The sequence below is a fragment of the Gigantopelta aegis genome, chromosome 3 (genome assembly GCF_016097555.1).
Source record: "Gigantopelta aegis isolate Gae_Host chromosome 3, Gae_host_genome, whole genome shotgun sequence".
NCBI lineage: Eukaryota > Metazoa > Mollusca > Gastropoda > Neomphalida > Peltospiridae > Gigantopelta > Gigantopelta aegis.
In genome coordinates, this window is record NC_054701.1 from 44,169,786 (window position 1) to 44,185,001 (window position 15,216).

Genomic DNA, 15,216 nt, shown 5'->3' on the forward strand with positions numbered 1-15,216 from the left:
GCATCACGACTGATATATCAAAGGCCGTGGTATGTACTATCCTGCTTGTGGGATGGCGCATATAAAAGATCCCTTGCTACTAATGGAAAAAATGTAGCGGGATTCCTCTCTAAGACTATATGTCAAAATTACCAAATGTTTGACATCCAATAGCTGATGATTAATAAATCAATGTGCTCTAGTGGTGTCGTTAAACAAAACAAACTTCATACTTTTCACTGACCATTCTCTAGGGCACAGTCTGGAGCCACAGTCTATATAGTGGTGTGGGGGAGAGACAAGCCAAATTTGTATCATTATTTATATACAGCAGGAAACAAAACGTGTACACTTTCGTCATCGAATGGCGGGGGGGGGGGGGGGGGGGGGGGGGGGGCATACACAGCACACACGGTTCCTACGGGTCTGCAGTTGTTTTCTTGCATGTAAATATTCACAAAGGTGCTTTCCATCCTAACACGAGGAAAGTCCGGAAAACAAATTTGCGTACCGGCCCCACGTACTTTGAACTGCCCTTTTTAAATGGCTTTTTAAAAATTATTATTAATAATCCACTAAACAAAGTAAAGGGTCAGAATTCACGACGATGTATAGTTTTTCATATCGGAACACTTCGATTTATGTCGTGAGCCGTATTTTCACGTTCGCTGATTTTCGGCAATTACCCACAACAGTTACTCATTCGGAAACAGTTTTCCGCTCTTTGAAATTAAAAACATACGACACCGGTGCAGAACTTTGCCGAACTCGATGGGTTAAAAGGCATGACATATTTGAAGTAATGACAGAATTATACCCGGCTATTATTACTTGCTTAGACAAGATGAGAACTTCACCGAAGGACTGGAATCGTTACGCCATCAATGATGCTGGTTGTTATTTTCGTGCAATGACATTATTCGGATTCGTCATGACACTCATTGTGACAATGTCCTGCGTGGCATACATACGAATCTTGACCGTCTGTCTTCGGGGCAGATCGGCTGACAATTGGCTGACAATTGGCTAATACCCTTTCTGTCTGTCCATCGGTTCCGAGAAGGCTGCTACGTAGAACAACATTGCCGCAATGCGCCTGTCCTGGACCCAGAGGAATATTACAGAAGAAACCTCACTATACCGTGTCTGGATCACATCATACAACAATTATCGAAAGGTGTCAGTGACAGTCACGTTACTGCAGTTAAGTCTCTTCACCTAATACAATCTATCATGAGGCCAGGATTAGTGGAACTGACCAAGCCTTTAATTGAATACCACAGAGAAGATTTACCCAACCCATCTGATGCATCAGTCATTGATGTTGAAATAGATTTATGGGAAAGACACTTAGTCCATGAGCCAGGACTCAAACTTTGACCTGGGGGGACGAATGCTCATAGAATACATTCCTAGGGATAGCAAATTTATGATAGCATTGCCGTAGTCAGAACATTCTATGTGTATCTTCCCGTTTTGTTACATTAACCCCATTTCCACGACAGTTATATTGTTACAAAAGGGTGACTATATTAAAAGCATTGTAAAATATGTGTCAGGGCATTTAGGAATACAGTGGGGAGTTAATGGACTGGAGACTTTAGATACGTTACCAATATTGAACTTTTTTGTGGATTATGGTTTCATATAACATTTTTTGTAACGTTACAAAATACAATTCTCACAGTTTTATTTTTCAGTAGAAATTTGACATAAAATGTCTCGCTCTAGCCAGTGCACCACGACTGGTATATCAGAAGCCGTGGTATGTGCTATCCTGTCTGTGGAATGGTGCATATAATGGATCCCTTGCTGCTCTCTCAAAATATGTGTGGTCCTTAACCATATGTCTGACGCCATATAACCGTAAATAAAATGTGTTGAGTGCGTCGTTAAATGAAACATTTCCTTCCTTCCTATATGTAAACATTTTTTATCAGTTGCATACGCCGCATCGCAAATGCAAACAATAAAAATTAATAAAAACAAAACAATAACAACTGTATGATCAACAGAATGAAAAAGATTGACAGAAATAATGTTCCACAGTGATTAATCGACATCCCTGGAAATTGTCAAAATCGACAATAAAACCCCACACACGAGTACGGGGAAACTGGGTGATGCACTTGCAAACTATGGAATGTGTTTCGGTGTGTTGATCAACTACCGGTTGTAATGTTTGCCCAATTAATTCACTATTATCATATAACCATTCCCCACAGCTAATTATCCTTACAGTTTTGGCAACTGTAAATTCTTATTAGAGTTACCCTACTTTATTTTAAGAGTATATGTCAAGGTTAGTGTGAAGTTATATCGTAATTCCGAGATAGTATCTCGTAATTACGAGTTAGTTATCTTGTGATTACTAGATAGCATCTCGTAATTACTAGATAACATCTCGTAATTACTAGATAGCATCTAGTGGCACTAACTGGCTTCCGTACAAGGGCCATATCCCCATCAAAAATGGGTAAATCGTCATGAAAGTCAAACTTGATCTGTAACAGTACATGATGAAACAATACACAAAATATGAGCTCAGTATCTCAAAGCCTTCTGCAAGACACATCCGGAAAACATATGTGGGACAGACGGACGGACGGACGGACAGACGGACGGAGATGAAACCTATAGTCCCCTCCGGTTGGACCGGTAGGGGACTAAAAAAAAACATCCATGGTACAGGTATATGAAGGAAGGAAATGTTTTAGTTTACGACGCACTCAACATATTTGAGTACGTCGGTTATATAGCATCGGATATATGGTTAAATACCACACAGATATTGAGAGAGAAAACCCGCTGTCGCCACTTCATGGGCTACTCTTTTCGATCAGCAGCAAGAGATTTTTTATATGCACCATCCCATAGACAGGATAGTACATACCACGGTCTTTGATATGCCAGTCGTGGTGCACTGGCTGGAACAAGAAATAGCCCAATGGGCCCACCGACGGGGATTGATCCCAAAACAACCACGCATCAAGCGAGCGCTTTACCACTGGGCTACATCCCGCCCCCGGTCATATGGAGTCATCTCTATAGATAAAAGATAATCTACCAAAAAGTGCCATGAATTTGGGAATGGGGAGGAGGGGGGGGGGGGGGGGTTATTAAATTTTGTATTTGTATTTGTATTTTTTCTTAAATATTTAATATTGATTTGATGTACCATAAGTCTCACACTGTATTTATTTGTTTTTAGATCTGTCGCAAACCAGCTTAAGGGTGGACTCTCCGTGGTACCCGAATCCTATGAAGATGTATCAATTTTCTTCTCAGACATCGTGGGATTTACTAGTATTGCTGGGAAGAGCCAACCACTCGATGTAAGCATACAGATAAAGATGTTTTGTACTATTGTTTATCAGACGTTAAATCAAGTACATTGCATTCAAAGTGATTTTATGCTAATGATGATTGTTGTGTAGCTAACGTCCGTTTACAACTAAAGTACCTACTAATTGCATACTTTAAACTTTGCACACAGATTCTGAATATAATGTACAGGAAAAAGAGAGAGAGAGAGAGAGAGAGAGAGAGAGAGAGAGAGAGAGAGAGAGAGAGAGAGAGAGAGAGAGAGAGAGAGAGAGAGAGAGAGAGAGAGAGAGAGAGAGAGAGAGAGAGAGAGAGAGAGAGATACTTATTTGGGATATAGGTACAGACAACTATTAGTACAGATAGATATAAAGCACAAGTACAAATATATATTACCGTAAGGACCGACAGATATTAGCGTAAGTACAGGTGCTATAATGTATACGTACAGATAGATATTAGTATAAAACTAGTATGGAAATCCTTAATTTAAAATGTCCCAAAATCCATAACCAAAAAGGCACCTTATTCGGCAGAAATCTCTGTATTTATACCAATATTTTCAATTGATTATTTCAGGTTGTGGAATTGTTGAATGACTTATACACCACATTTGATGGAATTATCTCGAAACACGACGTCTATAAGGTATCACATGCATACATTTCAGCCTTGATCGACACATTACCTTCACGAACGGTAGCGCGTTCGCACGCACGCACGCACACGTATAGCTTCTAGTTTCTGTTACATAATTTAAAAATTGAAATCTACATTAAGAATCGTATATCATGGTGTCATGCTGAATTGATTTTTGAAACCATAGCCATTAAATTTTCCTTTTACATTATTTAAAAATGTCGAACATGAATAAACTATTGGAGTTTCTGGTATAACAGTTGGTTACATTGTGAATAAGATTAATGTATAAAGCACGCCAGGGACTTAAAATCATTTGTAATCACTCACTTTACGTTGTACCTTACTGGATGGCATTTCAAGGTTGTCTAAATCTACTAAGTACGATGCATCACTGACCTAAATGATGGCTAATACTATTCCAGAAGCATGTACTATCAAGTAAACTATCTCCTCGGGACCGGCTGTCCTCCTATAGACGAGACACTAGATAGAGATTCATGGAATCAACCACTATTTTGCCAAATGCCCATTCGACTCTGTGTTGTACAAAGATACGGTCTTGATCACGGATAGCGGTTTAGTCGTTCAGATTATATTGTCAAAACAGGTTACACATACAGTCAGACTAGGCCGATATTAAAGGGACATTCCTGAGTTTGCTGCAATATTTAAGATGTTATCGACTAACAGAGATTTTGTAACGATTGTAATTACATATCAAATATATTTTTCAACATACAATATTAGTGGCTCTAAGACAAAATCCAGTTTGGGCTTCTTTCAAAAATTAAGACAGCCAGAAACACATTGAATATACAGACACTGATATTCTAAACAAGAAAATATATTTAATATGTAAGTTTAATCGTAGAAATATTTTATTAGTCGGAAACATCTTACAATGCAGCAAACTCAGGAATGTCCCTTTAAAAAGATCTAGACCCAAGCGTCGGGCTAGCGCATTTGTCGCACTCTGCAGTCTAATCATGAACATGTAGAATGGGACGAGAATATCTGGAAACTGCTGAAATAATTGCATGTAATATCCAGTGACACGTACTTCATGGGAATTTGAATTAACAATTAAAAAAACCTCACATACATATACATGAGTACTACCACCACACACACTCATCAACAATGAATGCAACACTCGTTTTAAGAGAGTTTATAAGTTTATATTTAAGATTGCCAATGGAAACGCGTTATATAAAAGAAATATGTAAGATTAGAATATGCGCTCATAGATTAAATGTAGAATCTGGCAGATATCGAAACATTGAACGATCAGAAAGAATATGTACTCTGTGTAACGCTAATGCCATAGAAGATGAATATCACTTTATAATAGAGTGTCCACAATACTTAAGATTTTGTTTTGTAAATATATAAAAATGTATTATTATAAGCAGCCAAGTGTGTATCGTTTTATACAATTATTAACCACCGGTAACAATAAGAAATTGAATAACCTTGGCAAATATTTAGTGCAAGCGAATACCATTAGAGATCGGTTAATGCAGGATAATAGTTAATGTAATAAATGTAACTTATATCACTTCATTTGTCCATGATTATATACACACCCACCATTGTTTTGCACGTGTCTATTTTTATAACTATATTGTATTATTTATGTTATGTATCCAGCTGATGAGTTGTAAAATTCAAAGCAAATAAAGACTTTGAACTTGAACTTGTCAAATAAGTAGCCTAGGCATACTTGAAGAATTAGGGCCGAATTTACTACGAAACCTGGTTTTCTTAAATGCAGGTGTTTAAAGGGACATTCCCGAGTTTGCTCCATTGTAAGATGTTTCCGACAAATAAAATATTTCTACGATTAAATTTACATATTAAATATATTTTCTTGTTTAGAATATCAGTATCTGTATATTCAATGTGTTTCTGGTCGTCTTAATATTTGTAAGAAGCCCAAACTGGATTTTTTCTTCAAATAATTTCGTACGTACGAAAAAATAGTTTTTAGGAAATAAAATGAAATTTAACCTTTTAAAAATATTAGAACGATTAGAAACACGTTTAATATACAGCCACTAATATTTTATACAGAAAAATATATTTGATATGTAATTACAGTCGTGAAAAAGCCTCTGTTAGTCGATAACATCTTAAAACTTGCAAAAAACTCAGGAATGTCCCTTTAATCATTGTAAATGTTTGTTGTTACATGCGTACAAGACATAAACAGATTCTGTAAATTCCGCCCTTAATGTATTTGTTGGAGTTTAAAGGGACTGTTCTGAGTTTGCACCTATTGTAAGATGTTTCCTCCTATTTCAATAGAGCCTTTTCGGTCAACTAAATGACATATTAAATACATTTTCTTGTTCAGAATACCAGTATCTGTATATTCATATTCAGCGTGTTTGTGGTCATGTGCTAATGCTTGTAGCAGTTATTGTTCATTTTACATCGTCATATATATTGTTTTCGTACGTACGAAATTATTGGAAGATAAAATCTAGTTTGGGCAATTCAAAGGCGTACGGGCTCCCATTTGTGTGTGTGTGTGGGGGGGGGGGGGGGGGCAGGCTGGGTTTTGCCCGAATTAAACGAAAATGCCCGAATCTGGATAACAAAATGTATTCATATTAGCATTACTGCCAAACAGCTATATGGGTTTACAAACGAATGACTAGGATTTTTTTATAATTTTTTTTTTTTTACATGGAAAAAAGAAAGAAGTGTTTTATTTAACGACGCACTCAACACATTTTATTTACGGTTATATGGCGTCAGACATATGGTTAAGGACCACACAGATTTTGAGAGGAAACCCGCTGTCGCCACTACATGGGCTACTCTTCCGATTGGCAGCAAGGGATCTTTTATTTGCGCTTCCCACAGGCAGGATAGCACAAACCATGGCCTTTGTTGAACCAGTTATGGATCACTGGTCGGTGCAAGTGGTTTACACCTACCCATTGAGCCTTGCGGACCACTTTTTTTTACATGGATTACAACTAATTATGCGGGTAGAATGATGGAAATGCATGGTAAAAAGGTCTCAGATTAGCACATTTTGCCCAAATATCTCTATAATTTTTGTCCGAATTTAAGTGTTTTCTCCAGCCCCCCGTCCACAAGCGTACGAGACAGGGGCAGACCTCCCCACTAGTGCTGGAGCAAACCCTCAAATTCGGGCAATAATGATACAGATATTCGGGCAAAATATGCTAACCTGAAACATTTTTACCATGTATTTCCATCATTCAGCCCTCGAAATTAGTTGTAATCCATGTAAAAATGCGTAGTGATTCGTATGCAACCCTATATAAATATAGCTGTTTGGTAGTAATGCTAATATAAATAAATGTCGTTATGCAGATTCTGGCATTTTCGTTTAATATGGGCAAAAGCCAGCTTGCCCGCACCCTACCCTCCCCTATAAAATTGGGAGCCCGTACCCATGTGCCCCCATCTTGTGGGGCAACTACGAATATTATGAGGACACCAAAAACCTTGTTTATACAGACACTGATATTTAAAAAAATATAAAAAAAATTAAGAAATATTAATTTTAGTTAGCAAAAGCAGGCTCTGTTAGTCGTTAACATATTACAATGGCAGTAAACTTAGGGCAGTCCCTTTAAAAGGACTAACTTGAGTTTGTAGCTATTTAAAATGTTTTTCGGCAAATAAACTATTTTCACATTACTAACTCAAATGTTCTTGCTTAGAGCTTGAATATCTCTAAAACCAACGCATTTCTGGACGTCGTCGTAATGATTTTTAGTATCTAAATGTCGATATTTGTCTAAAATAATTTCATTATTTTTTCAAACAGCCAAACAAAATTTTAAATCATTCGGCCAAAGGTTATTCCAAAAGTAGTTATCTGTATAATGCTATATATTAACATGTTACGGTAACTGTGGGGATTTAAAAAACCCAGAAAAAAACAGAAAAAAGGCGGAATGTGTTTATTTTGTTGGGGGAACAAACGGAAGTCTAATCCGAGAACTCTGACGGTAAGAGATAAAGACATTTGGACAGTTATCACGCTCTGCAGATGTCCGTCTGGCTCTCTTACCATCAGAGTACACGGGCGAACAGAAGTCTTGCTCGGTCTGAAAACTCTGGATAGTCTCTTTAAAGGGACATTCCTGAGTTTGCTGCAATGTTTAAGATGTTATCGACTAACAGAGACTTTTTAACGATTGTAATTACATATCAAATATATTTTTCTGCATAAAATATTAGTGGCTGTATATTAAAGGTGTTTCTGGTCGTTCTAATATTTGTACTAGGTTAAATTTCATTTTATTTCCTAAAAAATATTTTTTCGTTACAAACTCCAGTTTGGGCTTCTTACAAATACTGAGAGGACCAGAAACACATTGAATATACATACACTGATATTTTAAACAAGAAAATATAGTTAATATGTAAGTTTAATCGTAGAAATATTTTATTAGTCAGAAACATCTTACAATGCAGCAAACTCGGGAATGCCCCTTTAAGCACCTTTTACATCTTCAAAGGTTGAAACCATTGGTGATGCTTACATGTGCGCCAGCGGCCTGCCTCGACGGAATGGCAAGCGACACAGCGGGGAGATTGCCAACATGGCGCTTGATCTTATCAGTGCAGTGACGAGCTTCAGAATCAAACACATGCCGGAAGACAAACTTCACCTGCGCGTGGGTCTCCATACGGGGTCGTGCGCAGCAGGCGTGGTGGGACGGATCATGCCCCGGTACTGTCTGTTTGGAGACACAGTGAACATGGCCAGTCGTATGGAATCCACGAGTAAAGGTTTGTGTTGTCTGGCCTGGTGCTTATAAACATTTTAGAGTCTGGACTTGAGACTCTAATAGTCTGAGACACTAATGTCATGACAACGCCATACACATTGTATATGTGTGATGTCATTAGAGATTGAGTCTGGACTTATAAGTTTTATAAGCACGAGTCATGATTAATATAGATCGTGAATAGTAAAACCAAAAAAGGTTAAGTGTTGTTGGATATCATCAGTATCTCATAGTCCATGCCTTTGCGTGGTGAGGTAGCTTGTATGTCTCAGTGACCCAGAGAGCTATACCAGCGAGAGCTTCTGCTCCTAGTAGCGGCACCCAAGCTGGATTTGTGAAAGGGTAGAGGTTAGACTAATATGGACTAATATGGATCACTGTGGGTCACCCAAGCTGGATTGGTCAAAGGGTATAGGCTAGACTAATATGGATCACTGTGGGTCACCCAAGCTGGATTAGTCAAAGGGTATAGGCTAGACTAATATGGATCACTGTGTGTCACCCAAGCTGGATTGGTCAAAGGGTCGAGACTAGACTAATATGGATCACTGTGGGTCATCCAAGCTGGATTGGTCAAAGGGTATAGGCTAGACTAATATGGATCACTGTGGGTCACCCAAGCTGGATTGGTCTAAGGGTAAGGACTAGAATAATATGCAAGGGTATAGACTAGACTAATATGGATCACTGTCGAAGACGGATGAGCTGGGTCACACTACATGTAGAGAGGCGTCTAACCGCAGCTCAACGCACATTCGCGCATATGACAAAATGTGAAAAAGGTTAGTGATGTTTCGTAGTGTTGAAAACAAAACAAAAACGAAATAGATATTTATTTAAAGACAACTCAGCATATTTTAAACTATGGTTTTTTGGTGTTTAGCAAATTATTGGTCGTGAGAATGGGGAAGAACGCTACTAACACCACATAGGCTACTCCTGATTAACATGCAAAATGGGATCTTTTATATGCATGCACTTCGTCATAGGACAGGACATACCACGAGTCCATCTAGGGCGATCGATCCTGCGATTTATCGCACCTCAAGCAAGAGCTCTGTCTCTGGGATACAAATTTGTAAATGGGTCATGACTGGAACTACACCCTCTTAAACTTTAATCATAATTATGTCAAGGTTGAATAAAAGTATGAAACTACATAATCCGAAATAGTTTAGACCAGCTCACAATAATTGTCCATACTACCAATGGCATCGAGAAGACCACGCCCATTTTAAAAACAGTTTCTTCGAGTATCTGCTAAACCATTTGAGTTTAGGAGATCGTTGAAGAAAATGTTTTTAAAATGTAGTTTCTCACTAGAACCCATCATGTAAAAATAAGTTTCATCAAAAGCTGAGATTGTGTGGTAGGGAAGTGTCACCTGCATTGGTTTATTTGAAGAAGAACGGAGTTCTATCATTGCAGCTCTACACATCCACCTGAGTACACCGATGAACGAATCGCTGGATGCCTTGAACTGGGGCTTTATCACCGCAGAAAGAGGATTCATACCCATTAAGGTATGCGTCGATCCATATCCGAGTTAAGAGGGCTGGGGTGGTGGTAGTGGGATGCCATGAACTGTACGGTGCTAAGACAAACAAGTTTATCAAGATTTATTTTATACAAGAATTGCAATTACGATATTTTTAATGAACAATGGACACCATGGCTTAATCTCTTTGACTGAAACGTATTTCATAACAATAGCTTGTTTCAAATTCCAGGTCTTTTTCGTTTCGCGCTAGTATAAATTTACCCCCCCCCCCATATATTTATTTTATCTATTTATTTATTTGTTTTGTTTGTTTGTTTGTTTGTTTATTTATCAATTTATTATTATGCGTTTTAACCATTATATCTTCTTCTCCTATATTTCCCAGTCCTTGCCATTCTATGCGTCATAGCAATTTGTTTAGTTTTTTTGCCAATATTTAATTTATACAGAAACATTACAAATGCATTTATGTATCAAATTGTTATATATGTATAACATTATTATACCACACATTAGATATATGTACTTGTATATAAATTATATCACTTTGATGTAAGGCCATGAATTCAAGGCTCCCCAACCTTGACATGGTCAGAATGGACTGGGGAAAATAAATATTAAAAAAAAAAAAAGAAAAAAAAAAGTTGGTACTACTGCACTGTACTTTAACCCCCAAGCTACATTCAATGACGTGGCAGTTACGCATTTCAACTTGTATTGAAAATCTCCTGTTATTTATACTGACAGATGAAGCATAAATTAAATTCAGGGTCTGATATATATATTTTATTTATTTATGTATTTTATTTAAGCACCTTCACCAAATTACTAAAACAGAACAAACTTCTTAGTATATTTAGAAGGGCTCGTGGATCACACCTGAGATAACCTTTTATTTATATGGCGTTAATTAACAGGTACACATTGTAAATTTCAATCCATAAAATTTAAAAGTGACATGATCATGACATATGTTCAGATCGGTGGTAAAACAGCATTATTAGCTATATTTAGCTAGATATTTCACATATACGCCTAAACCAAAGACTATTCATCGTATATACTCATAGGTGCATTTCTGGGACATCATAAAAGCTATTTTCAATAATGTAAAGGTGGAATGGGATAACATTAACATGGTTAAATTGTGATTGGGGGATTATTAGTGGAATGAGATACACACATAGGGAGTGGCATGACCCTCCCCTAAACGCACGCACGCACGCCACCACATGCACGCACGGCAACCCTGACGTGGACCACACTAATCTGTGTTCTTTGTTGTTTAGTTGTCAAACTGCTGAACAAATAAATTAATTTGGCATGTACATAACAACTAAATAATTTGTAAATCTGTTTGGTGTACAGGGTAAAGGAATACATAAAACCTATTGGCTTATTGGCAAGAACGGGTTTGATAAGCCGTTACCAGAGACTATGCTAAGGTAAGAATTCTTTTATAATTTGTATCATACCGATATTGAGTGATCAGGAAAAAATCTCATACACGCTGCCACCACCCCCAAATTATAAATGGACTGGTGACGTTTATATCAAAGTTTTAAAGTAAATAAATGTTTACAGTCAATGTTACCTTAGACCTGGTGGTAGCCATGATTCCACGCAGCTTGTCTCATTGCACTAACAAGTGCACATTTTAATACTTCAGTCTTTATCCATGTCCAACCGGCCTCGGTGGCGTCGTGGTTAGGCCATCGGTCTACAGGCTGGTAGGTACTGGGTTCGGATCCCAGTCGAGGCATGGGATTTTTAATCGAGATACCGACTCCAAACCCTGAGTGAGTGCTCCGCAAGGCTCAATGGGTAGGTGTAAACAACTTGCACCGACCAGTGATCCATAACTGGTTCAACAAAGGCCATGGTTTGTGCTATCCTGCCTGTGGGAAGTGCAAATAAAAGATCCCTTGCTGCTAATCGGAAGAGTAGCCCATGTAGTGGCGACAGCGGGTTTCCTCTCAAAATCTGTGTGGTCTGACGCCATATAACCGTAAATAAAATGAGTTGAGTGCGTCGTTAAATAAAACACTTCGTTCTTTTATCCATATCCAGTTTCCCCCCGTGCGATTTAAGCATCATATCTTTGTGTCAATGTTATACTCTATTATGCATCTGAACAAATCAGTTTTGTGCAAAGCAAAAATATGACGTGCTGAGAAGTGGGGGTGGGGGGTGGGGGGGTTAGGGGTGGGGGGGGGGGTGTCTGTTAAAACATTAAATGTAGTATTCAAGCCTGAACGTTAAAAGAAATTTGAGAGAAGTGATTAATTGTTTCCTTAAGTTAGATTATAGGAAGTAATTTAAAATATTACCATACTGATACCAAACATATTCACATGCTATGGGGAACTAAAAATGACTCTCCATGAACTAATCTAAGGGGAGTGATTGTGAGTGAGAGTGATAGCTGCCTCTAAGCGGCGCGGTCTGAGTTTTAAAAATGGGTTAAAGGGACATTCCTGAGTTTGCTGCAATTTTTAAGATGTTATCGACTAACAGAGACTTTTTCATGACTGTAAATACATATCAAATATATTTTTTGGCATAAAATATTAGTGGCTGTATATTAAACGTGTTTCTGATCGTTCTAATATAGGTACTAGGTTAAATTTCATTTTATTTCCTAAAAACACTGACACTGATATTCTAAATAAGAAAATATATTTAATATGTAAGTTTAATCGTAGAAATATTTTATTAGTCAGAAACATCTTACAATGCAGGAAACTCGGGAATGTCCCTTTACTTAAAAGAGATTTCACCCGTTTGTCACACCACTAGTAAAGACACTAGGCGAAACTTTGTGTTCACATGAATCAAAGCTACAAAACTATTAGCATATCAAGAGTCGTATGCAATTGTTTGTACTGTTTGTTTCGTGTTGGGGTGTCGTTAAACATTCATTCATTCATTCATTCTTATGGATATTAATCCAACAAGAAAATGAATGTCAGTATGTTCATTACATCCCTTTATAAATTTGTAGAAGACAAATTTTAATAATTATAGGATAGGGGTGGGGGAGGATGATTGATCACCAGACACGGCCATTTTGTAATGCTATGTTTTTCTTGCCACTTGTTTACAGTCTACTCCTGGATGTTTCGGCTGAAGAAGCCAAGGCAACATCCACGTCCACACACTCCCTCAATGTTGACGGGATGTACTCGGCTGTCCTCAGAAAGGCTTCGGTATCGATGAGCAATTTGTCAGACATTTCATGCACCAGTACAGCAGAAGCCAGTGGTGCTGACGACTTCTTTCCAGATGTACATGGTGACAGCTCAAGAGAACGCTTGTGTGTACCGAATCTTCCTCCCAACAGCAGAGAGCACTCAACTGGTGGCGATGTAGAGGATGTAGGTTCCCAGTTTCAGTTCGATGATGCTGATGACGTATCGCTGATGAATGACCAGACCGCTGGTCCAGAGGTGGTCTTCGCCGACGATTCCAAGCCATCCACTATTCCCACGATTCATATATCTTGATCTGTGAAGTACTGTTATATAGGTGACATGACGAGTTAAGGACAATTACCCATGGGAAATGTTAATACTGGAGGCGATTTTTTGTTTGTTTTGTAAAATGTTATCTATAATATAACACCCAAGACATTTTTAAAATTTTCCTTCTCGTCTTTTGAAGTGCACTGCCGTCAGCCAGCTTTATTTTTACCCGATGCCGCACCTCGCAACGATCCTTTTGCGCTCATGTCCAGTCGATTTCCATGCACACAAAGAAGGATTGTATAAGCACAACCACCATGCCCCCGCCATCTTTAACTTAAAAAAAAGAGAAGTGGCTATAAACACGGCGGCCGTGTATATAGCCTTGGTTACTGCGGGCTGGCCATCGACACGATGGTCGTATTTTGGGGCAAATCCCAGTGTAAGGTCAGCACACCTCATCTAAACTATCCCACGCGATGCACGGGTTATATCTGATATATTATAACTATTCGTTAATTATGAAAAACAAGCAGAAAATATAACTCGCCTCTTGTTCAGTAAAAAGCTCTCGCCATCACTCTAGTTACAATCGTTTGCTGCATTGAAAACCCAATTTCAATGTTTCACTTTGTCTTTCTTTGATTAAAAAAAAAAATGTCATAAATCTCAAGGAAATAATATGTGTACGTAAATGTAATGAATAACTAAAATAACATTAAACAAAAAACGAGAATGAAGATAATTAAGGATGGAAGCAGCTGTAACACTGCAGTGGCGGATACAGAAAATCCATTTTGGGGGGGGGGGGGAATGACATGAGGCGGAATGCCAAGGGAACTTTGCAGGAGATTTGGAGGGGGGAGGGGGTGAAAATTAATATATAATAAAATTATAACTGTCGCAAAATTATCGAATAACACGTACAACCGTACGCACATATTAAATGGTAATGATTTATTTACGGTTATATGGCGTCAGACATATGGTTAAGGACCACACAGATTTTGAGAGGAAACCCGCTGTCGCCACTACATGGGCTACTCTATCCGATTAGCAGCAAGGGATCTTTTATTTGCGCTTCCCACAGGCAGGATAGCACAAACCATGGCCTTTGTTGAACCAGTTATGGATCACTGGTCGGTGCAAGTGGTTTACACCTACCCATTGAGCCTTGCGGAGCACTCACTCAGGGTTTGGAGTCGGTATCTGGATTAAAAATCTCATGACTCGACTGTGATCCGAACCAAGTACCTACAGCCTGTAGACCGATGGCCTAACCACGACGACACCGAGGCCGGTAAATGGTAATAAAAATAACTATGTCAGAAATTGTTAAAACATTACAGACGACTACTAGCTCATGACAGCTGGATACACTAGATTTGAAGTTTCATAAAAATCGGAGAGAGAGAGAGAGAGAGAGAGAGAGAGAGGGGGGGGGGGGGGGGGGGGGCTAGTTCAAACTGAATCAATTGTTGCTCAGTAAAGTTCAGTACAAAAGCACAATAGACACGATTCCATC

The 15,216-nt window shown here is 38.4% G+C and overlaps 1 protein-coding gene across 1 annotated transcript in view; it reads left to right on the forward strand.

Moving 5' to 3' along the window:
- The window catches only part of LOC121368659 (atrial natriuretic peptide receptor 2-like), a 53,395-nt gene extending 39,662 nt beyond the window's left edge, over positions 1-13,733 (forward strand). The window contains exons 16-21 of the mRNA XM_041493398.1: positions 3,191-3,314; positions 3,883-3,951; positions 8,454-8,727; positions 10,155-10,249; positions 11,596-11,672; positions 13,334-13,733. Of these exons, the coding sequence (XP_041349332.1) occupies positions 3,191-3,314; positions 3,883-3,951; positions 8,454-8,727; positions 10,155-10,249; positions 11,596-11,672; positions 13,334-13,733 (1,039 nt within the window). The remainder of the gene's footprint in view (positions 1-3,190; positions 3,315-3,882; positions 3,952-8,453; positions 8,728-10,154; positions 10,250-11,595; positions 11,673-13,333) is intronic.
- The last annotated feature ends 1,483 nt before the right edge of the window (positions 13,734-15,216 follow it).